Below are 24,424 nucleotides of genomic sequence, written 5' to 3' on the forward strand. Positions count from 1 at the left end.
ATAAGTATGAATTATATTAAAAGTGTAAAAATGTAATTTAATTTAATTTTTAAGTACAAAAATGAATGCATATTATAATATTGTTATGTTTTTTAATTTTTTTTCTAAAAATATTAGCTTACCTATCTTGTAAAGTTCTTGATTTATTTTTTTTATAAAATATTCGATGTTTGTCATTCTTATGTTTCTTAATGACTCATCTCATTTTTTTTTTAACTGCAGTGTTAGAAATGTACATTTTGTTGACGGTCGGTAGGTCATTATTGCATAATATTTTTGTCTCAAACTAATGACCAACATAATATACCCGAGTTGCTGGATTATTTTGTTTCATTACTAATTTTACTTAAATTATACATTTTCGATTACGATATTAATTTATAAACACACTTATTGAAAGCCATTTAGAACATAATATATAAGCCCTAATATTTTAGCAATTTTTAAACGGATTATTATCTATGTGTATACTATATTCTTCACATACATACTTCATATTATTTAGTCACTATATATATTCTTTAAAGTAAATATTTGCGATACTAAATGCAGCAATATATGTATTTAACAGGCGCTTTTACTTTTATTTAATTTTTAATTTTATTCTATATGCATAAATTTACTTTGAATGGCTTTGTTCAGAATTAATGTTAGTCTTTGACTATTTTCAAATAAAAATATTAAAATTCGTTGTTCCTATCATGACAAATCTGTTATTTATAAATATTTAGATAACTCTATGTAATTTTTGTGCTCAGGTATTTAATATACAAGCTCTTTCTGATATTTTTGCCCCCCTAAGTTATACAGATAAATATGCTGCCCCCCCCAAAACAAATTTCATATCTTAAAATTATATAGAGTCTTGTTTAACTTTAAAAATGATATTACAATTATTTTTAGTTATTGTTTAAAAAATGTTTTATATTATATTAACAATAAATCGCTATACATAAATATACAAGTAATTGTTATGATATTTTTTTTTAGACTTGATTTACGAGTATAAAGCAGCCATTGTTTTTTAAAAATTTTGCACACTTGGTTAGTGTGGTCCTATTAATATACATATATTATTTAGTTCTAAGTATTTACCTAAAGTTTACATTATATAATATATTTGCAAAGGTGGGCAAATTAATGAAAATAATTAACTCGAGTTAAGTGAAGTTAAGAGAACACAATATCAATAACTTAAAAGTTAACAGTTAAAAATTCATAAATTTAACTTGATAAGTTTTATGTTAATAAGAAAAAAAATATTAACTCTGTTTAAAAAAAAAGTTAATCTATTTTTTAATTAGTAAGTAGATCACATAAAAAATGATTTCGTTATTTAGAAAGATTTATTTCCTAAATTATAATAAACAGTTCTATTAAATTTTTTATCATAATATACATAATATACACTGAAGTGCTGAAGTATTTGAAAAATACTATGACATTGTACAATGTACATCAAGCCACTCACTACCATATTTATTTATCTTTATAGTTATAATTCTTCATACGTAACATTCTGTATTCAGAACCCAATATCCAAAAGTGGGCCCCCAAACTATAAAATCATATATGACATCTGATTTTCATTGTATGCGACCATTTTACTTTACATGATTATTTAATTTTTGTATTAATATTTACGTATAAACGAAAAATTTAAAAAAAAATTTAACTTGATAGAACCTTTTTAAATCAACTATAAGAAGTTAAGTTATTTCAACTACCAGTTAATCTAGTTAAGTTAAAAAGTTTATTAGAAAATAAACTAACTAGTTAAGTTAAAAAGTCAAAAAAATTAACTTTTTAACTTAATTTTAGCTTTTTAACTAGTTAATGTCCAACTTTGTATATTTGTATAGCAGAATATGTGATTCAATTATATGCTAATAATAGTATGTAATAAATAATAAAAAGTGCTTATGTTATAAAACATAACTTTATTTATTTTTTTTACTAAAATGTAATATAAATTAATAATTTATAAAGCATAGTCTAGGTATCTAGATGTCTAGCATATACCTAAATAATTTTACTGAAAATGAGTACATCATATTAAATATTAAAGTTAAAAAATAGAAAAATGTAAAAGAAATAATTTTGTTCATCGTTGTATTATTTATAAATTAGTTCTACAAAAGATCAGATAAAATATATATTTTGATATACAATAAAATTTGATCTTATAAGTAATTTCTTTAGAATTAAAATGAATATTTGTACGACCATGATGAACTTTAAAATATAAATATATACAATATACTTCATTCCAGCAAACCTAAAATACTGTTTATATTTTACATTAATATTTAACTACTAAATAACTGATATTTTACAATTCATATTTTTAGAATAAAGCACCAATTATAAATTAGTTAAATTTGTAAAATATTACCGAATTAAAATAAAATATAAAATAACAACAATAATAGTAATTACATTGGTTATAAAATATATATTATACTTATACTTATAATTGCCTCGGAATAATGAATGGATTATTTCCGTACTCGTTAGGTTTTTTGTTAAATAAAGGTTCATTTGTAAAACCGTTTCCTACAAATTCTTGTCGATCAATAAATTCCTGAAAATGTCATTCATATTAAAAACAAATGTTAATTAAAAAGTTAATAGTCAACGAACTTATTTTCAACTTGTCCACTGTAATTAAATACAGTCAGAACAGTTATGTTATGTTCCTTATAATTGTTGAATATTAAATATTATACGTTAAATTATATTGCACTATTGTAAATAGCCATTCTGTTAGTATTAGCAATTATAAATCAATAACGTATAATAGTTGATTTATAATTATTAATTATGGAACTTTTAGTTTTTCACTTAAGACTTAAACTTAACAGTTTGGTATTTAATTTAATTTTATTTTGAAAAGATGTATTAAAAAAAATTATCTATGAAACTTCAGATAAAGATAAATATACTAATTTTTTTAATAAAATAAAATAAATATGTTTCTTACAACTTTGGCACCATGTTAATTCATTATTATGTTTATGCGGCATAAATACCGATTAAATAGTTTGCATGATTTGGTTAGTATAATATTGATATTGAACTTACTTTAAGATTAATTAGAATTATATGTGTATGATTACTAAAATTCGTATACAAACAGTTCTTAAGGATAAGTTATGTACATTGAGAAGCTAATTTTGTGAATTTTGGTGAATATACGATGTGCTAAAATACTGTTTTCGAGAAAATTGCGATAAAATACTGAAATGTATGATAATTTTTTTCAATCTGTAACAATTTGAAAAATATCTTGATGTAAGGTTTGAAATGTCGTGTTATTACTTATCGTCATTTTACATCTTGAACATTTTCGAAACGTTTTATAATTCATTGCCAACGTGTACTATCCGTTTCATTATGATTATTTTACTATCGAAATCGTTAATAATAGCCTTATAATAATATTAATATGTGTATATCATGCACTTACAATTTGTAGTTCTTACATTTTTGTTGGAAACTTGACCATATATACCGGGCCTTAGACCAGGTCTGTTACCACCTGGACCTATCAAAACGGATGGTACAGGTTCGCTACGGTCTCCTCCGTATTTATCAATCTCTTGGCTTCCTGAATTTGCACCATCGAAGTCGTTGTAACAACAATATTGTTTTCCTTCATCACAGCTTCCCTGTAATGAATGAATGATTTATGTTCATATAAAGTATCTTTAACTTTACCGTATTAATGGTTTTATAGGAATTTATTTTCTTTTTAACTTTTCCTCTCTCTCTCTTTCTTCCTTTCGTTTTAATTTGGAAAAAATAAAATCACATTGCACATTTAAAGTATTGTGCATTGCATATATTAATATTATGTTTATTAAAAAAAAATATTTAGACTTTTCGGATTCCTAATTCATTATTTTAAAGGCAACATTAAGGAGTTTGTTATAATCCAATTTGTACGTGAAATACTGCGTGTGTATGTGTGGTATATTCTTACTTTATGGTGTGGTCACCGTAAATTCTAGGTCCCTATACAAAGTGTAAGTTACGTAATGAGATTGTTTAAGTCTCGTAGGACGAATAAAAAGTTTAGATAATCACAAATGTGTGGTGTGTAGAAACCACATATAGTATTATGTTATAATTATTTTGACAATATCATTTATTGTAAAAATAATTTTAAACCAAATTTACTTTGACGAACACTTGATTCACCTAAACAGCAGTAGAATCAGAAAAAATTAATGAAACAATAATTATATTCAAAGAAATTTAATGCGATACCTATATACTACGAATGAATAATTATTAAAAATAAGTCTTTCGTTTTTTATTATTTATAATAATATTATTATTATAATTATTAACTACTATTGTTATACAGAAAGAGATAAATGTATTGAAGTTAAATAATGAAATATAACTTTGTGTGTTTGTAGTTCGTTTATATCATGCTAAAAGGAAAGTTTATATTATTCAATTAAAAATATTGAAATAGTAATATATATTAATTTTAATTTATTCGATTTTAATAATTTTATGTAAAATATTATAAATTATTCAATATTTTAACTCTACCAAATTGTATTTGTGTACTGATTTGTTAAATTATATAATTGTTATATTATATTTTTCTTAAACCAGAAAGTTAAATTAATTAAATTATTAGGTTTGTAATATCATAGAAAACACTAACAATGTCGTGTTACATAAAATTGCACAATTAACATCTTAGATTTGATATTAATCTTAATATTGTTTTCTTGATTAAGTAGTATTGAAAAAATATATTACCAATAAAGGGGGTAGATCCAAAGTTGAATGAAATTATACGGAAAAAATATAATATTTTCTCTATTTATTCGATCAGCAGTGTGTACCATATGTTTTGTATTTTTTTACTAACATCAATTACGTCTATTTGATATCAATAAGATGATAAACTATATAAACATGTATATTTTACCAATAATTATTGTCTTAATTGCTACCAGTTTTGTTACTACATCAAATTTAATATATTGGATATCCTAGGGATTATATTATACTGTGGCGAAATTCAATTAACCGTTAAATACCTGTCTGAAAGCTTATGAACATCAGACTTAAAATCATATTTTGATGATGAAATCGGTTTACAAGCGGTAAAATAGAATAAAAATACTTCTTACGTAATGTTCGATGATTAATTTACTTCGCTGTCCTACTCCTTATTCTACCGGTGCTTATGTATTGTATACGATTTAATATGATTTGATACTTAGGTCTTAAGAGTCTATTAAATTTGATTGAACAATTATAGGAGGTACCATGCTTTCCCTACAACAATAATGAAGATAAAATGATCAATTGAAAAAGCTATTCTACCGCTGTATTAAATGTGTACTTCTCGAATAGTGTTCGGAGATATTCTCGTTTTTTATTCACGTACAACTCGAAGATATAAAAATAAACGGAAATAAGAGTGATTGAAAATGAACGGATATTGAACGCGTAGGTACCATCCGGTCAAAGTTATCAGTTTTTATTATTCATTTAGTTTTTTTTTCCACTAAAATTCATAGCATATCGTGCGTAAACTGCGCATTACTTAGCTCCGATCTGATTTGATTTAGTACGGATATACTTACAAATTTGATGCCGGGAGACTTGCAGTTGAACGAGAACGAGCATTTGCATTTTTCGAAATTCGTCGGATCGCCGTTCTTGTGCACCGCCGGCCTTTGCCACGACGGCACCGGACCGGTGAGTATGCCGACGGCTGAGCCCGCCGGTTCGGTGGCCACGGGCACGGGTTTCCTGGACGGCGCGTGCACAGAATCGACCAGACCAGACGGCGGCCGCTGCGGCCGCGACGGACTCGCGAAGTTGGGCACGGGCCTTTGCTGTAACAGCAACTGCGTGGTGGGCGGTGGCCTGTCGTATGGCCGGTTCACGTAGGTCTCGGGCGCACGATTCGGCTGCTGAATCATGGGCTCCCTGTCTGGTACGTAATCCTCGTTGACTTCGTACCGTCCGTCCCGTATGGACTCGTCCCTGTCGTTATTATACATTACATTCATGAGTTTGGACTAATGTGTTGTTTTTTTTTTTAATCATCGTTACGACCACTGCCACAATACGATAGATCAGCAGTTCTTAACTTTTTGTAGATCATGGACCCCCGATAAAAGATTTTTAGAAATTGTGGACCCCTTTACCAATTATTTTTTACAAAACATCTCATGTTATTAAAACTAAAATTATAATAATTATTTTATATAATAAATTAAAATAGTAGAAAAAAACATACATATTTATAATTATCTTTTTACACTTAATTCACTCATGTCACGTATGTTGTGTTAAGGCTACCACGGATCCCTAGAGGGCCACGGACCACAGTTTAAGAACTGTTGTGATAAATCACTTATACTGAAACGATCTTATCTACGAGGTGATACAGGCTCACACCGTACATTGTGAACGGGTAGAGAATGAATTTATCGTTTTAACATTATCCTATCGATGTTCTATCGAAATTGGTTTTTCGACCGCAAAGTTTTAATTATATATCAATAGCGCTAACATTTTATTTATTCATGATGATTTCAGAAAACAATTGTTGATATGTATTAAGCTATGAGCTATAAAAAATGATTAAGAAATTATTGGGAAAAAGTAGGCGATTCTAAATGCTTCTTCGGTATAATATGAACGTAATTGGTGGGTGGAATTGCAAGCAGTACTTACTAGTTTTTTGAACATTTCCACTGGGATATAAAAGTTTATCATCACCTTTTAGATAAGAAATATTGGTCATTTAATCGACTTCAACATTTATACATAATAAAGATAAAAAGTCGGATATCTTGTATTTTGATATACAAATCGTTTCAACTACCGGATGAGTAAAAAATATATTTCCCTATCCACTTCCTGGAAATTTGACGTTATTTTTTAGTGAGTTGGTTATTTAATCTATTCATACTTCTCGAATACAATTTGAATCTAATTTACAACTTAAGACGATGTTGACTACTTCATAATATGGTAAAAGAGCATAGAAAACAAATCGGAACATCATTAAGGTAGGTACATTGGGTTTGCTTCAGAATTTCCCAATACATAACTCATATCATCTGAACATAAATACGTAAGTTTAATCACGTACGCTTGTCGCGTATACACATCCATCATAATTCAAAATGATAGCATTAAGAAAAAATAATTTTCTACGCTAACCAAGATATTTCAGTTTGCATATATCGTAATAGTGTTATACGGTTTTAAAGTTTTGATCAATCAAATTGTTTCAGCTTTCGGAAATCGTTAAGATTTTACCACAACGAATAATTTTGCTCTCCTCGCACGCATTGCATCCCTGCAGACTCATCAATTAATTCCACCGAAAGAATAATAATCGCACTGATGTAGTCTTCTAAAAGTGCGAAAATTATAGTACTATCGTATAAAAATTTCAAATGCCGACGGTTATTGTTTAGCCGTGTTATTTTCAAAATATCGTTATTCTTGTTTACAACTTTTAAATCTCATCCGCACCGTCTCGCGTAATAGTTTTTCAACTTTTGCCATCTATCGGTATAGCTTGATATTATATTATATCCAAATAAAATGTATGACGCATTTACACTTCGCATAGTACGAACGACCATCGAGACCGGTACGTAAGCGCATGTCCTCGAACGAACGATGACGCAACGGTCAATAATGATTACGGTACACGGAACCGCATCGCTCGCGGATTCCTTTGAGATCGCGTTAAAACGTTAGAACTGCACACTGTGATCTGTCAATTTTTTTTTTATTTACTTCACGTTGAGAAAACCCGGTGAAAAACATCACCATGACGCCGTACACACCCGTATTGTTGCGATTAATTTGCGAATCAACAGAATCCCTAAAGCTTAAAAGGGATAAGTGAAAAAAAGGCTAGTGACCCTCGTCGTTGTTTACCTGTAACGTTTGGTGTCCAATCGTGGGTTACTCGCCGGCTGGAAAAGCAGGTTGGGCTTTTGATTGTTCTGGTCGCGCAACAATGGCTTTGCTACTCGCGTTACCTCTTCGGACGCAGCGTCGACCCTCGAGTCGGCTCGCATTTGTTCGTTGGACCTGCCCCATACCCATTTGTCGTCGTCCGCTGAGACGACACCGATCAGCGCCACCGTCAGCAACGCTGCGGACAGCAGCACGATAACTTCTGAAACAATCAAACGGGCCCAAACATCAAGAATTTATACTAAAAAGTCAGACGTCGAATTTGTAAAAAAAAATAATAGTTTTTCAGCCTGCAAACCCGTCATTTAATATTTATTCATCATCGTGTGTGCACGTTATAGTTAAGCGTAAAAAACATACTCATACATATATATGCGTTGGAATGCTTAATGTGCGCAACGTAAACGAACGCGTTTTATCACTTTCAATTACAAATACATTTAATCGGTGATATGTGTGTCGGATTTTAATCTAAAACCACTAACTAGCCGTTCTCAAAAGAGGAATAAACGTTATTAATGTAGGCTTGATGCCGATACCGGTTAATAGGACAACCGTTTGATCTGGTTCTTCAACTACCGTAATAAATCGATGATTTTTTTGTAAATATTCACTGCTTATTTGGGCCATCTCGAATTTTTTTTTTCTTGGGAATATTATAACAATTATTGTGATAATAATTCGACAATATTGGTCAACATTAGATGTTTTCATCGAATGATTACAGCCTTTCGAGGGAATGAGTTGGACTAAACAAAAAAGTGTATATTGCCTCGTTTACTCATTCTATGAACTTTTTGAAAAACCTCGCACTTGAATTTTCACCTCCCAAACGTCACTGATTCAGCCTTTGAATATGTACAGGTTAACAATCGTTTTTTATGCATTGATAAATCAGTAACTAACCCCCAAAAAAACGTGATGTTCTTGGTCGTTTCTTATTATTGGAATAAAATAACATATGTCCCAACAAAGCAATGTCCACCGTGCATCGATTCGTAGTGTAAATTCCGGAAAAGAGTTATATTTCACGCAATTCTTTGCCACGTGATTAACTAACAACAATAGCGTAAAGACTTAATGCAATTTTCAGAATCCTAACGCGATTTACCGCCGGCGTAATTGGAAAGACATTGTAACGCGCGAGTATGAGACAACATCGAGATGTTCCGTAAATTACGTTATCCCTTTGTGGTTCTCCTAACACGATAAAATATAATTCACGGCTTTTCATAACATGCTCTGCCAGCGGAGTAGACAACATACCCACAATCTTTTTTCTTAATCTTCCAAAAAACGGAAAACTCTACCTACTCAAGATCTTTAATATCATATTTGGATAGAAAACCAGTACCCAACAACATGGCTAACCGCTATAATCAAACCGATCCATAAATCCAATAAACCTAAAAACCTTGTATCCAGTGGCGCGTTTAATACATACGCGCCCCGGGGCAAAATAATTTTTCCGTCCTTCTCCCTTGCCAAAATATATATATATATATATATATAAATAAATTCAAAGTTAAGCAATAAAAAAATTAATTTTACAAAATAAATTATAAATCAGTTGTTTTGCGATATTGTATTAGATAATTGTATAGTAATACATATCCTTACGTTAACCTATTTTTTTTTTCAGTGAATATTCCTTTCTTAAAAATATATATATAAATATTAAATTTAGAAAACAGAATTTATATTTATTATATGCACAATGATTAATAATACATGATTTTTTATTAGATTAAATATATTATATTTATTATTAATTATATATAATAAAATAATCGATAGCTTATAATTTTTTTCTTGACTTTTGAGAAGAAAAATGTTCAATAATATCATTAAAATTAATAGTTTTCGTTAAATCAGCTTCAATGTTGAGGGTTGTTAATTAAGATGATTTTCTCTCGTTGTTGATCTTAAATAAGTTTTGGTCCTTTTTAATGTAGAAAATTATTTTTCCGTTGAACAATTACTTGAAGGTGTACACACACACACACACACACACACACACACACACACACACACACACATATATATATATATATATATATATATATATATATTAGCATCCTTAGAGCAATATCAATATAAGGATATACTTCAACAAATCTTTTCACTTTTATAGATGCTAACATACATTGAACACTTTTAGGTACAATTTTACTCCTATTGTAAAATTTTTAAATGTGCCCTAAAGTGAATACCACGTTCTGTGTACCTGAGTCTTTATTATAAACATTGATAGAAAATATAATATTGAATAATAAATGCAATATACCTATTTTGCTATTTCACTATTACCTAGGTGACTAGGTATAGTATAATTTTTTTAATTTTTTATTAAATGCTCAACAATATTTTTTTAAAATACTAAACAATACCGAAAAAGGTGTGAAAATTAAAAAAATCATAAACACATCAATAATAAAAGTTAGAATATTTTGCAGCTCTCAAAAATTTGCCGCCCGGGGCATTTGCCCCTTTCGCCCCCCCTTAAATGCGCCACTGCTTGTATCTAGTTACCGTCCTATATCCATTATATGTTCCATGACAAAACTACTAGAAAGAATATGGAGGATAGATCTCCCCATGAGCTGTATTTATATATTGTCTTAAACCTACAAATAGCTCAAATACAAACTTATAAATTATTAAGAAACTAAAAAAAAACCCGGTTATAAATATTTATCCATAAGCGATTATTCTCGCAAGGAATGCTGAATGGACTCTGTCGGATCGGTAAATGTATGAACGGAATGGAAACGTTCAAATTTCAATTAGGTACCTAAATTAAAACACATAATAAAATATTTTGCGGGACGGAGCGGTATCTGTCGGCACGTGTCAGACTAGTATGAATCATGCTTAATACTTGTAATTTGAGAGCACAAATTATTTTTCTATGTAAAGTAAAAATTTAGGCTTGTAGCCGTTGGGGTGCTTGAGGCCATTGTATTTTTATTTGACCTGAGTAAAATGTTAGAATTTCGGCGTCACTGACTTAACCTTATTGCGGTATCTATTGGTAATAGTATTCAATACAGCCTAGAGCAAGATGATTAAAAATATTTTGTTAAGTTCGTTCAGCATGTTAAACTTTTATATGATTTTAAGATTATAAACTAATAAATACTTAAATACTTTTAAAAGCCATAAAATAAATATAAATAATTTATTAATTTTTATTAACATAAATTTAATTTAACATGAAAAAATTAAACCTCTGCTCCGCAGAAAAATAAAAATATTTCATCGATTAAAGCAATCTCCTGTAATTCTATTATTATAGTTATAACATTGGTGTTACAAATCATTGCTCGTTATAGGCCGTGAACGTTTCGTAATAGTTGATGATACGTATACCATTGCAATAAAACAATGGCAAACAACAATGTCCCAAAAATGTAGGTTGCCTGGAAAGATGTTCCATTTCTTAGTAAATGTGGCATTATTTAATTATTCATCCATCACGAATAATTATGAAATACGATAGAAATGAATGATTTTTCGAAATATCTGTCTACTTATTATTTATGAGATCATAGAGTATAAATATCATTATTTATTACTACACAATATATATAATTACATAATCGGACATAAATTTAAAAGTTATTTGTTTATATAAGTAAGGCAAATGTTAAAGTATAGTGTAACGATAAGATTCTATCCAACATTTGTTCTTAGAAATTAAAAAAAAAAAAAAAAAACTTTGATCAAAATGTGATTACAATATACAAAAACTTAATTTGTGAGCTATGGATTTAAAAATTGTTTTGATTATTGAACACCATATAACCGTATATGAGTTACGATTACATGATTTTTATTTGTTTTTATATTTTTCGTCTAAACAACACGAGTTAAAAAAAAAAAAACGTATTTTATCCTTTCCAATTACATTGATTTTCGTTAATTTGAGGTGTTTACCGATTCGGATGATTTCAATAAAACATTTTAATTAAAAAAAATTAAATAAATAAATATTTGTACCATAAAACCATAACGTGTTACAAAAACAAGCGCATACAAATAGTGAGTTTTAGATTAAAAGAAGGCGTAGCGACCTACTGTTGTGTATTGTTTATATTGACAAGAAGAATGACTCGAGCAGAACGATTATTTGAATACTATTCTGTGCGTTTCGAAATATAAATATAAAATGTATTTCCGTTTTGTTATTTAAATAAATTGTCAGTAGGCTTGAAGGAAAACCACTAACGACTCGTTTATGTACTGATCGGCCAAAAAGCGAAAACCCACCATTAATTTTTTTCTCGTTTACGGTTTGAGAATTGACTCTTTTTCATTTTTATTTATTTTTTTTTTTTTTTTTTTTTTTTTATCACTATGACTTAGGTACTCTATTCATTCATGAATAATACGTTTAACTGGCATAAAAATGTATTATTATTTTCTGAACACTTTTACATCGTTCGATTGAAACTCAGAAGTTTTAAAATTATAAAAAAAAATCTAAACGAATATTATGCTATTGTGATCGAATCGAGTTGCATATTTTTCCAAAGTTGATAATAATTCATTTTTTTTTTTTTTTTTTTACGAAGTAAACTCTTCTTTAGAGCGAAGCAGTGACGTTGCTAGAATTTTTTATGATGGATATATCATAAAAGCCTTAACAATATGCGATATATATATATATATTATAATGAGTATTATAATATATATATATATATATATTATAATGAGTATTATATTTTATAGTCTCGCAGTTACATTCAAATCAGGTTCGTTGATAAATGCACAGTTTGAATGTTAAAACGTATCAACGACACAAAAATATCGCTAAGCGTTCGGTTTTGTATTATGTGTAGCCTTGACACCTGTCGGTATTTAACGAAATTTTAAGTTTCCACATGTTACACATTTGGCGATTGGGGTTGGAGTAATTGTAGTGGACCTGTTATAATGTTACGACGTCTGCTGACAGTCAGGAATGTGTCGTAACTTTGAGTTTGAATTTTAAATTTCGGTTCTCGTACAGATTATCGGATCTGATCGATGATATCGACGAAATTATGTTTACGACGGGCAATGTGCTGCATCAGCAACCGAATCCGTCCGAGTCGTCGAACAACCACTTAGTAACAACCACTTGGTCGCGAACAAGTCGACGATCGGGAATACCGACGTGGTTGATGCGCTTGCACCGACAGTTCGTCCGTACGGTCTCGGTTTTTCGGCCGCTTAAGGTTGCGTGTTCGCGCTACGACGGCCGCCCAATGGGTTTTTCCACGTTCACCTTGACACCGAATCGCCGATCGCGATCACAACACGCCCGGTTACGACTGTTACGTACCGTCAACACCGCACGTCTGTTTCGCGGACCGCCGCGAACCAGTAAGTCACCGGACGCGTGTCCCACGCGGCCCAGCGGATGGCGCTGGTTTTAGCGCGGGAACACGCGAGACCCGACCTTGCCGGACAATCCGATTCCGGTGTCCTCGACGGTTCAAGTACGGCCGTGTGATGCCCACCGTCTCTAACATTCCGGACGGTCATCGCGTGCCGTTTTGTTGCGCGTACTTGCACAGTTGACCGGTCGGTTCGCACGACAGGTGCATGGACTGTTCCTATTTGTTGTTTTTTTTTTTCTTATATAAATTCGATTTTTTCAAACTTAGCGAACACAGATCATCAGAAAACGTCGGAGAAGTTTTACTGTTTCAGATTAGTCTTACGTTGATGCTAACGGTTTAACGGCAAGAGCGAACCCACTTATTGAACAGGATGAAATATATCTTAGAAATGAAAAATGTATAAGTTCAGCTCAAAAAGTTCCGAAAAATCTCTTCTATTGCCCATCATATCTAACCTCCGTGACAAATTTCAAGATCATACGTTTTATCGTTTTCGGGGTGTAGCGATCAATGATCGAGTGATTTGAAATTTTCAAATTTTAGATAGGTATATCTGAAAGTAAATGAAAGAGTTTTCAAAACTGCCGACGAGGTTCGTTATCTTGGAAGTAAGCGGATTGTTTCACGATTCGTTCGAGTCAATCGGTCAAAAATCAAAAAATTCTTATATGCCTCGATTGAATATGATTAAAAGTAAATTTTCTTATAAGATTAAATTAATTGTAAGCATGGTAGTGTTTTATCTTAAAATGTATTATTTAAAAAAAAAAAAAATTTAATTCTTCTTTTTTATGTTGAAATATCAATGGAAACTTTAGTATAGTGTCAATGATTTTTGGATTTTTGAAATATTAAAATCGAAATATATTGATATTATAAACCGTATTATTCATATATGATATATTTTATACTATATACCGGTTCATTTCAAATTAGATTTACGTTTTAGAATTTAATTTTTTGTTCATTGTATCGTATATTTGTGAACTATTTATTTGGAATAACGTTTAATTCCAATCTGATGTCCATATTATAAATATTTTACATATGATTTTTAGTTATAACTTGTAACTTTAAAATATATATCTCATAACTTATAAATATTAAAGTTATAATATTATTATTAACTATGATTGATAAAAAAAAAAAAACAGAGGTTTTGTTCATGTATAGTGACTATAATCTTTTTTAGAATTGTTCTTTAAATAATAAAATAAAAATGTACTTCATGCTGAACTTTTTTTGGATTCTTATGTGCTATAAAAATAGTGTAATTCTAAAAGTTAACTATCATGTGTGTACAAAAGTTACTCGTAAAAATTGTAACCACCCTTATCTAATATGTTATAAAATACAATTTTGTTATTATTATTTCTATATTTTATGATTTAGTATTATGGTGGTGATAAAATAACAATTAGCGCTTTAAAAAATATAGCAAGACTATCATTAATACTCTAAAAATTTTCGTTGTCTTGATATATTATTTTATTGACTGTTTTAGTTCATTAAAATTAAACATTTTACGATATTATTACTAGAATACATTTGATAAAGGTTAGCAATTTTGTGTTAGTGGGTAGATTTTTAATTGATTTACAAAAATGGATTTTTAATTATTAAGATTTATGATATAAATACGATATTACAGTCAAATGTGGGTAACTCAAACTTCTTCAACAACTTTTTCCCTAGTCCCAAGAAATGTCATGTAAATAAATCTTGTTTAAATCGAATATTTTAATAACTTGAAGTATCGAATTTTTATAAAACTATAATATTTCACTGTTGTATGTACATTTACAAAAAAAAAAGGCCATTAGTGTTAGATAAAGAAAAGCATAGATACATTTTAATGAATTTGAATCTTTAAAAAATAATGAAGCGATTCACTGAAAAAGCTGAGATAAAAAAAAAACTCAAACAAAAAGTAAAATAAAAATTTTATAATCTAATTTTTCTTTATATTTCTTTAAAATTATATATATATATATATATATATATTTATGTAAATTATAATAAATACTTGGTCACTAAAATATTGTATTGTTTAAAATAAAATACATATTTTGAATTTTATTTTGTCCCTTCAACTTCAAGTTAAGCAAGTTTAAACTGTATGTATACTCAGGTATACAGAATTTTATATAAGAATGAAAAATGCATGTTATTAAAAATGGTGTGATGAACTGTTTCATCAATTATTTTCTAAATATAATTAAAAAAATTATAACTTTTTTTTAATCAATTTGCTATTTAGTTTTGTTTACTTATTTTTTATTTTTGTATGCGTTTCTAACTACTTGAATTATAATTCTAACTCATTTAAATTGTTTAAAAAGATTTACTATATGTAGAGTATAGTTATTAGATGTACAGTCAAAATATATTTGATTTATTAAATTGTATATTTTTTATTTTTTTTTAAACTCAAGTTTGTTATTACAGATTATTTTTTCAGTTTTAAAAGTATGAAACAAATACATTTTTTAAACACATAACAATATTGCAGGTAGCGATTATTATTTTCATTAATAAGTTTTAAATCCTATTTTATGTGGATTATAAAACACTCAATAAAATTGGCATAAGTCGCTTATGAAAGGGTTTTAAGTAGAACCAGAGTTGAAGTTCAAGTATGATTGTTATTTATGATAGTATTCTCCTAACATTCTTATAATGTATTTGGAGTTATATTGCTTTTCTGTAGATACATCTGAGAATTTATAATAAGATTTAAAGAAAAACCAATCAAACACACGTGACAGAATAGATGCAGTAACAAATAAATAAATAAATAAAATAAAACGTTAAATCGATAAACTATTCCGTTCTATCCCTAGTCACATAGTAATATTATTATTATACCCATTAAAATTATTCTGTTGCGTGCGACCGACAATATGCGTTTCAATTCCGTTAGAAGGTCTGTACGAATAAGGAACACGTTAAACCGACAGATAAATTTCAACTGTAAAAACATAAGAAGAAATGTTCTTCGTTATGGTAACCGTCCGACACGAGAACGAGCGACGTACAATTCGAAAAACATAAAAAAACGGGAAAATAATTGTTGTGAATACCGATGAGATACATTTTATTGTTTACTCACTTGTCATAATATTTTTGATGTAGCGTTTTCGTTCCCGGCGCAGCAGCAGTCTATCTAGAACAATATTGGTGCACACTGTTTGACTTACATAAGATTAGTGAGCTCCGTTGGACGCGTATATTTTAGACATCACCGTCGTCGTAAAAAAGAGAGTGTTGGAACAAATTGTCTTGGCAGGTAGAAGGGGACGCATCGGTTAAAAAGTCACGTGGAAATGGTTTTCGTGCCACAATACCGCTGTTTTATTTTATTTTTTAATTATTTTTATATTTGTTTTGGTGGTGGAAATCGCCGAGATGCATTTGAATAATTTTAATGGCATTAACGCTTTTCGGTTCTGTCAGATGCACTTTGACCTTCGAAACTCGTGTCCAAAGGACGAGCGAATGACTGTTCGCCATTCTCTGCACACACCGCAATTGTGACATTGAGACGTTCACGGTAATCCGATCCGAAATGACGGTACTTATTTGTAATGAAAAGTCGTTTGAGAACCGATAGATAGTAATAATGGAATTGAGAAGATCGGGGAAAATATAAAGTTCTGTATTTACTAATAGTCATGCACCCAGCTGCAATGTTGAATCATGCAAATTGTAATCGGTCAAATCAGCATTGACGTTTTTTTCGAACGATCAACTGTATCAAAACTGATATGCCGTGTCTGCAATAACATAATCTTTTTTTATAAAAAAATTTTCTATTCGTTCATTGTATTTTATGTTAACGTTTTCTATTCGATTTTTACGGAAAAGAAAATGAAAAGTTCACGATGATGCACCCGTAGTGTATTGTATATAGCGCAACGATCCGTCAGCGTTTTTGACTAAATTCAATCGCTCGACAACCAATCATTAAACGTAAAATTCGTTCTGCGTGTTTTTATGGTATACCTACTGAAACGTTGATTTGAGAATATTGATTTTTTTTATTCCTTAAAAGTATAAAAAATGTTAGTAACATTTAAATATCAGTTGAAAATTCATACGTTAATGCATTCAATTTGAATTAAATACAGGGATAATAATTGATATGTAGTGAATAACACTGATATCTTATGAGCCGTTAGTGGATTCATTGGATTCACCGCCGGAGCCTGAAGTGTAATGCTGTAAACGTGTCGATTTTGTCCATAACATGCTGTGTATTCATTTTCATTGTACGTTTTTCGTTTGTGACTTGGTAAATATGCAAATATTGCATACCTGTTTTAGTGCCAATAGCGTGTTTAGTACAGTATAACAATAAAGCGTTTTAAATTTTAATTAGATAATCGGTTTTGGGTACTCGTAACATTAAAAAATATAACCAATTGTAAGCCAGACATTATGACATAATACACTATTTTCTGTAGATACGTATTATATATTTTATAACGAAAAATCTTTACGCAAGCAATATTCTTATACAGGTTAAGATTATTTAATATATTTTGATATTCTGTAACGTCGTGTTGATAAACATTCGAGGCTTATTCGTATGCATCGCGTGTGTCAAATGTATTTCGTTCAATAACATGCGACGATTAGAAAGATGTATTGTTTATTCCTATAAGTTTTAATTTTTTTATTATAAAATTTTTTTCTGTATTAAATTATTTTCATTTGACAAAGATTATCGATTATATTCTAATCGTGTTCACTGTTCTCCGACTTTTTCCAGAACTGGGATTACCAATTTCATTATAAATGTATTGTTTCTTATTGACATGTAATTATGTTTCTAATTTTAGTTTTATGCATAATTTAAAGAAGTTCAAATACACTATGTGTCGAGCCGCAAAATCTACAGGCAACATTTTATAGATGTTAAAAAAAAAGCGATCGTTATTATGAGCTCTGATGATTGTTTTATGATATAGGTACTGTCACTGCGTTTGTTCGGATAAGTATAATATCAATACCTAAGTCTAATATGATTTCTCGTGAGATCAGATTTTAGTTCCGGGTGGTATATTTTCAACTAGAAGGGAATTTTTCGATCATTTCGTTAAAAACTATTGTCGTGTTACGAGAAAAAAGATGGAGAAATGCGTTAAATACTTATGGCGTCATACGATCGTACACATCGTTGTGTTCAACGATACTCCGTGAATCTTAAAGATTCGAAACGAGTCCGATAATCGGAATACTAGAAATTAATTAACCGCAATCGCATTACCTACGTTAATGTATATCGGTCGGGGTTCACTGCACAACAATGACATATACCGTAAGAGTGTTTTACCGTCGAGCGATAGATCTTACGTCAAGGTAAAGTGTTGGTCGTGACACGCTAAATAGAACTCCAAAAGGGTTAATTTATAATAATAAATAATAATAATAATAACAATAATAACAATAATATATGATACTATCCGGTGTTTGTGATTACTTTAATTCACCCTCCCACCCACCCACACCCCTTAGGATCAAATTCGACCTTCATTGTTCGTTAGTAGTGCACCGGTCACATACATAAATTATCATCACACGACGCGTGTGTTATTTGCGATTACTGACCGAGTAGGACGGGCGGACAATGCGTGGATGGTCATCTCGTTTTTTTTTTTAATCTTATATATTTATATGGGACAAAATTGCAAACGATTCGGGTCTAAACAATAATGAATTTAAGACCGCATACACGATAAAATAGTTTGAAAATCAAATTATTTTTAAATCAATTTTATTCTAATTAAAAATATATAATTTAAATTATTTTTATAAGCTAAATTTTACATTAAAATGAGTTGTAAGAAAAATACATATTTTGTGTAACGTTTGTGCGTTTAAAATTTATACATTAAACACGTATGTATTATGTTTTAAGTGTTTCAAACGAAATACTGGAATAAATAAATTAAATAAATACTTGATTTAAACACATAATTGAAAAAAAAATGTTTTAAGTGCATTTTACTATGTCAAACGCCAATTAACGTGTTTCTGCCATATAATAGCAAAACAAAATATAACTATCAATCTAATGGAGATTAATCTTTGGTATTGCCATTAGCTACATTTAACGGTCGATATAAAGCAATTAAAGTTTATGCGATTTATTTCAAAATGCATTAAAAGGTTTGCAAGAAATGCTCGGTAATCTGATAAAACGATCACGTTCACACATGCAACATTATAATTTCATGTTATTATTATAATAAGTAGAGTTCAAATTTAAATTCTCTAAAAATCATCTGAAGATGTCTTTAAAAAAAAAAAAAAAATATCAAATTTATGTTTGCAATTTTTATTTATAAAATTGTTCTTAAAAAATGTTGTAAATTTATTTGAATTAGTGCTTGATTAACAGTTAAAAAAAAAAAAAAATTAATTTAAAAATTGGATTTGATGCTAATTCAACTAAAAACATAAAAATTTAATATGATTTTGAAATAATACTAAGAATCAGTAAAATTTAAATTTCTAAGTCATATAATGTACAGATAAGCAGTAAAACTGACAAAATGACCTAAAAATGCAGATTGAAAATTCACTTTTGAATTATATGTTAAATAAATAGAATCATATACATATGTATATGGAAAACATTGTTAAAAATTGCACTTTGCATTGAAATTCGGGTGCTAATAACCTTTGTCAATGTGCATAACACATCATTGTTCGCCTACGTGTGTAAGTATACAGGATACATTAAAACGATCCTAACAAATCGAGATTAGTTATTTAATTCGTGTTTCGAAATCGAATAGCACATTAAATTACACGTTACGAAAAAAAAACGTTTAAATCGTACTTTTACTTTCATATGAAGTAACGGATAAAATTATTTGTCTTATGAAACTCATTGAATAATACATACGCTTAGCACTGTTATTTTTTTAAAATATAATATTAAAAGAGATTAGGTTTTTATTTTGATTTGTTTTTCGTGGAATTCAGCATTTAAATCGAATATTTTGAGTCGGTTATTCATTTAGTGTTTCTTTTTTTTCGTTTTCTTTCTCTGTAATCTTGTGAAAATATTCTATTGTATTTGATATATTTATAATGCAGACACACACTTAAAGTGCATATTATCGATATGGTTCTGTTCGATGTATATTTCTAACTTTATTTCATCTTACATTATTTGAAATCATAATTCATATACCATGTAATTCGTTGCGAATACATAAAATTAATTATTAAAAAATAAACAGATACAAATAAATCGCTCAATATTCCAAACTGCTTCTTTATCTGATTTTATTTTTTTATTTTTTGTTGCTTCTAAACGTGTGTTCTACTACATTTAAATATTCGACAAAACAACGATACAATTGCTCTTCCACGTTTTTATGAGGAATATTTTTGATCAAACGAAATGTTGTAAAAAAAAAAAAACACACTACATTAGTTCACCGTGACGTGCTTGTACGTTGGGTGACTATACGTTCGGTTTAGCATGGGATTATCCCTTTTTTATCATTATGTCCCGTTGTCTCGACAAACTTTGAACGGGACGCTTTTCATCCCGTTTTTAGAATAGGGTCCCTTTTTAATCCCGTTATTTCCATAAAAATTGTAAACCGAGAGTAAGAGAAAAAAAATCTATGTATAAAACAAAATATCATACGTCAATATTCCAGTAAACATTATACGAAGACGATTATTTATAACTTATGTTTCGATTTATTTGAGTATACAACTAATTTTCGTATTATTATTTTGCATGCATACAACAAAATATAAAATAATACTACGAAAGGTTATAAATAACCTTTTTCGTATAAGGTAGGGGCATATTAAAATTTACTTTTATGGGGCGGGGGGACTTAAATTTTTTCTTTAATTTAGACTCAAAATTTACAAGTAAAATTTTTGGTTATATTTAAATCAGGTGAATCCATAATATTTGAGGCTTTTTTTAATTTAATGCCTGATCCACTTAGAATCGATTTTGTGTAGTTCTTTTTTAACACCTGTCTGTGTTTTGAAAATTACGCTTGTATTTTATTTGATTTTTCTTTAAGTATGGACCCGATAAAAAAGCCCAATTCAGTATTCACAGCCACGTGTAATTTGATTTCGTTATAAAATGATTCACATTAAAAAAATTTGAAATGTGTATCTCGCATAAAATCAATTCCTTAAATACGGATTCAGGGGAGGGCGATCGCCCTTTCGTCCCTCCCCCTAAAACACGCCCATAGTATAAGGTGTACTGGAGTATTGACGTATATTAATAATGTGGTCTCTTTTTTTTTTTTTCAGAGAACATGTTTGTCCCATTTTTTTTTTGTTTTCATAAATATGGTCACTCTAGTGTACCGTAAACTCGAGCACGCGCGTTTAGCGAGATCGGCGCGAATGACGATTACGTGAGTGTTATCGTCTGCGTTGTTGTTCAACCCGCCGGAATAGCTGACACGTATCCATAACGTTTCAATTACAATATTTCCACGACGAATCGTGTATAAGACACGTAGACGTATAACGCGCACTGGTTGGCCGCGCCGTGTCGGCGGGTCACTCGGACCCAGAATCCGGGATCTTCGGTTCGGTTGTTTTCGATCGGATAACGATAATTTTCGCGCGTTCCCGTCGCGCGCGTTGGTTGCTCCGTCGGCCCCCGCGTCGGGCGCGCGCGCAGTACGCCGTCGGTCACGTTCGCGCGCACATTTCTCGGGTTACGTGTCCCGTGATCGCGGTGGCGGCGTAAACGGTGCGCGAAATTCACAGCCGGTGCCGTTGCGACACGACGCGTTACGCTACGCGTTCGGCGCACGCGGATCATCGGGACCGCAGTCGTACTGCAGTGGCATCATTTCGGTTTTTTTCTAGAGCAGGGCACGATGCTTCTGATTATAATCGCCAACTCGCGTGCCGATTGACGTGACAAGCGTAGGAAGGGGGACGCAGAACTGGTCCGAAAATATAACGATGTGAACCGAGCAGCTCGCTTCGTTTTCTTTTTACAATGTCGAAAACGGACATGGAAAAAGCTAAACTCCTTATTCCCGAGAGTACGGCGCAGAGATGTTTTATGGAATAAAAAGAAAAAAAATTCAAAGATACAAGTGTTACTTCCCGAACGTGATCAGAAGTGTCATAAAAGCGATTATCTATCTGATTATCTGTTTGTATATATATCCTAAGTGATTGACCGATAAGCAACCCATAGATGAACCTATCAGAGCTATCGATTTGAAATGTTGAGGGTAGATTAAAATTGTAATTTCACATTGCAATAAGAAAGGATTTTTCAAAATTTTGATTTATAAGCGTCGATGAATCGGCAAAAAACAAAACTGTACGTGTAAATTGTATACCTACATCGATATACATTACTAGTAAATTTACTTGGTAAATATTTACCGAGTTTACATCTCTAACTATATCGACGAGTAAGCGTTTATAAGCCGTGACCCTCAAGCTGTACTTTATACGTACGAGTACATCATATTTTAATTACATGAGATCTAAGACATCTAAGCTACAATAAATTGAACCGTGTGCGCTGTGTAATAATTATATAAATCTATAAGTTTCAAATAACAAATTGATCAGTAATCAAACGAACTTATAGCTTATGATACACAATTACTGTAAAAGACGAAATAGTATCAAAACATCGTTGGCTGGGGTGGCTGGTAAGAAACGATTGGAGTTTAACCTAACTCAAAAATATTGGAAAACCAAATTAATACGGTTTTCCGTATATTTTTGTCGAGCTGAATTTGTCATATGCACGTGCCCGCGATTTTTTGCGGTATTTAAACGCACCGCGTACATATATTCCGATCCACGATGCGTACACGCGCCAGCCAGGACATAGCGTTGCGCGCGAAATTTGAGGGTTCGGAGCGTACCCGCCGCGGACCGGTCCGTCCGATTAGTGAAATTGTTTACGAAAAAAAAATTGCGTACAGTTTACGTTGACGATACGTTCACTGACAATGAAGCTGTGACTATGTCTCGTATATGTGCACCTGCGGGTCTGTGCCCGCACTAATGCATAAACAAATATCATTATTGTTGTTATCGTTATTCTTTATCACAATGAATAGTGTACACGGATTTTGGACAAAACGTTAAGATTGTGATGAGGAACAAATATTTTAATGCTTGATTATAAGGGATGAGATTGTTGAAATACGGTAAGAAATATGCACGAATTTTTGTTATCGAAACAACACAAGCTTTATTTTACATTGTGTTTTGCATCTTTTTGACTTTTTTACATTTTTCTTTTTAGATTCTGAAACAAGGAATGTATACAAGGTATTACCATGATAAATGTGGTTGTTTTTTTTTTTTTTTGTGTCCTTATACACGATTTCAACCAGAAAGAGTGCTGCAAATATAACTAAATACAACAAGTGTTTATAACATAATCTTAATCATATTCGTTTTTATTTTGGAAACGTAACACATGATACGTAAATTCTGTAAATTCACGTGTATTGAGAGTTCTAGTTTTTGTATCATAACTATTAGACCTAATTTTTATCACCAGAAATAATATTTTTAATAAATTCTAAGTTTATTTTTGCTCATTTTTCCAAACTTCCAAACTTCGACAAACTTTGAGTGGATTATTTTTTTGATAATAAGATAACAATTTTGAAATTATTTTAGCACAGACTCGTCGCATGCATAAATCTTCAGTTAAAATAGTTTGTTTTTTTCCATAAGAAACGTTACACTCACTAGAAAGTTATCTTATCGTCATATGGCGATCTGATCGAATAATTTCTCGAACTTCAGCCTCAATTTCAACATTTCTTAAAGTTAAAGGTCGACCAGCATGGGATTTATCGTAGATTATTTCACAACCCTCTGTTAATCTTTTGTACCATTTAAATATTTTGGATCTATTCATAGCTTCATCTTGAACTTTTTTTTTTTTGTAATTTCAAAAGTTTCGGAGTCTGATTTACCGAGTTTAACGAAAAATTTAATGCAAATACGCTTTTTTGGTTTGTTAGACATGATAAAAACGGCAAATG

At 30.3% G+C, this 24,424-nt stretch overlaps 2 protein-coding genes across 3 annotated transcripts in view; one reads left to right on the plus strand and one right to left on the minus strand.

Annotated features, from left to right (window-relative positions):
- Positions 1–24,424, plus strand: part of LOC112681785 — an 84,315-nt gene that overhangs the window by 17,005 nt on the left and 42,886 nt on the right. The gene's annotated exons all lie outside the window — the stretch shown is intronic.
- Positions 2,410–16,613, minus strand: LOC112681786. 2 transcript variants are annotated; one of them, XM_025552102.1, is made up of 5 exons: positions 16,489–16,612; positions 7,945–8,188; positions 5,619–6,024; positions 3,486–3,671; positions 2,410–2,584 (listed from the first exon to the last, which is right to left on the minus strand). In XM_025552102.1, the coding sequence occupies exons 1-5, from the start codon at positions 16,493–16,495 to the stop codon at positions 2,471–2,473; spliced, it is 957 nt and encodes a 318-aa protein (XP_025407887.1). In that variant the 5' UTR covers positions 16,496–16,612; the 3' UTR covers positions 2,410–2,470. The 2 variants fall into 2 exon arrangements, with proteins under 2 accessions (XP_025407887.1, XP_025407888.1); XM_025552103.1 differs by having other exon boundaries at positions 2,496–2,584; positions 3,470–3,671; positions 16,489–16,613.

Source organism: Sipha flava, unplaced genomic scaffold, assembly GCF_003268045.1.
Source record: "Sipha flava isolate LNK unplaced genomic scaffold, YSA_version1 197_pilon_pilon, whole genome shotgun sequence".
Lineage (NCBI taxonomy): Eukaryota > Metazoa > Arthropoda > Insecta > Hemiptera > Aphididae > Sipha > Sipha flava.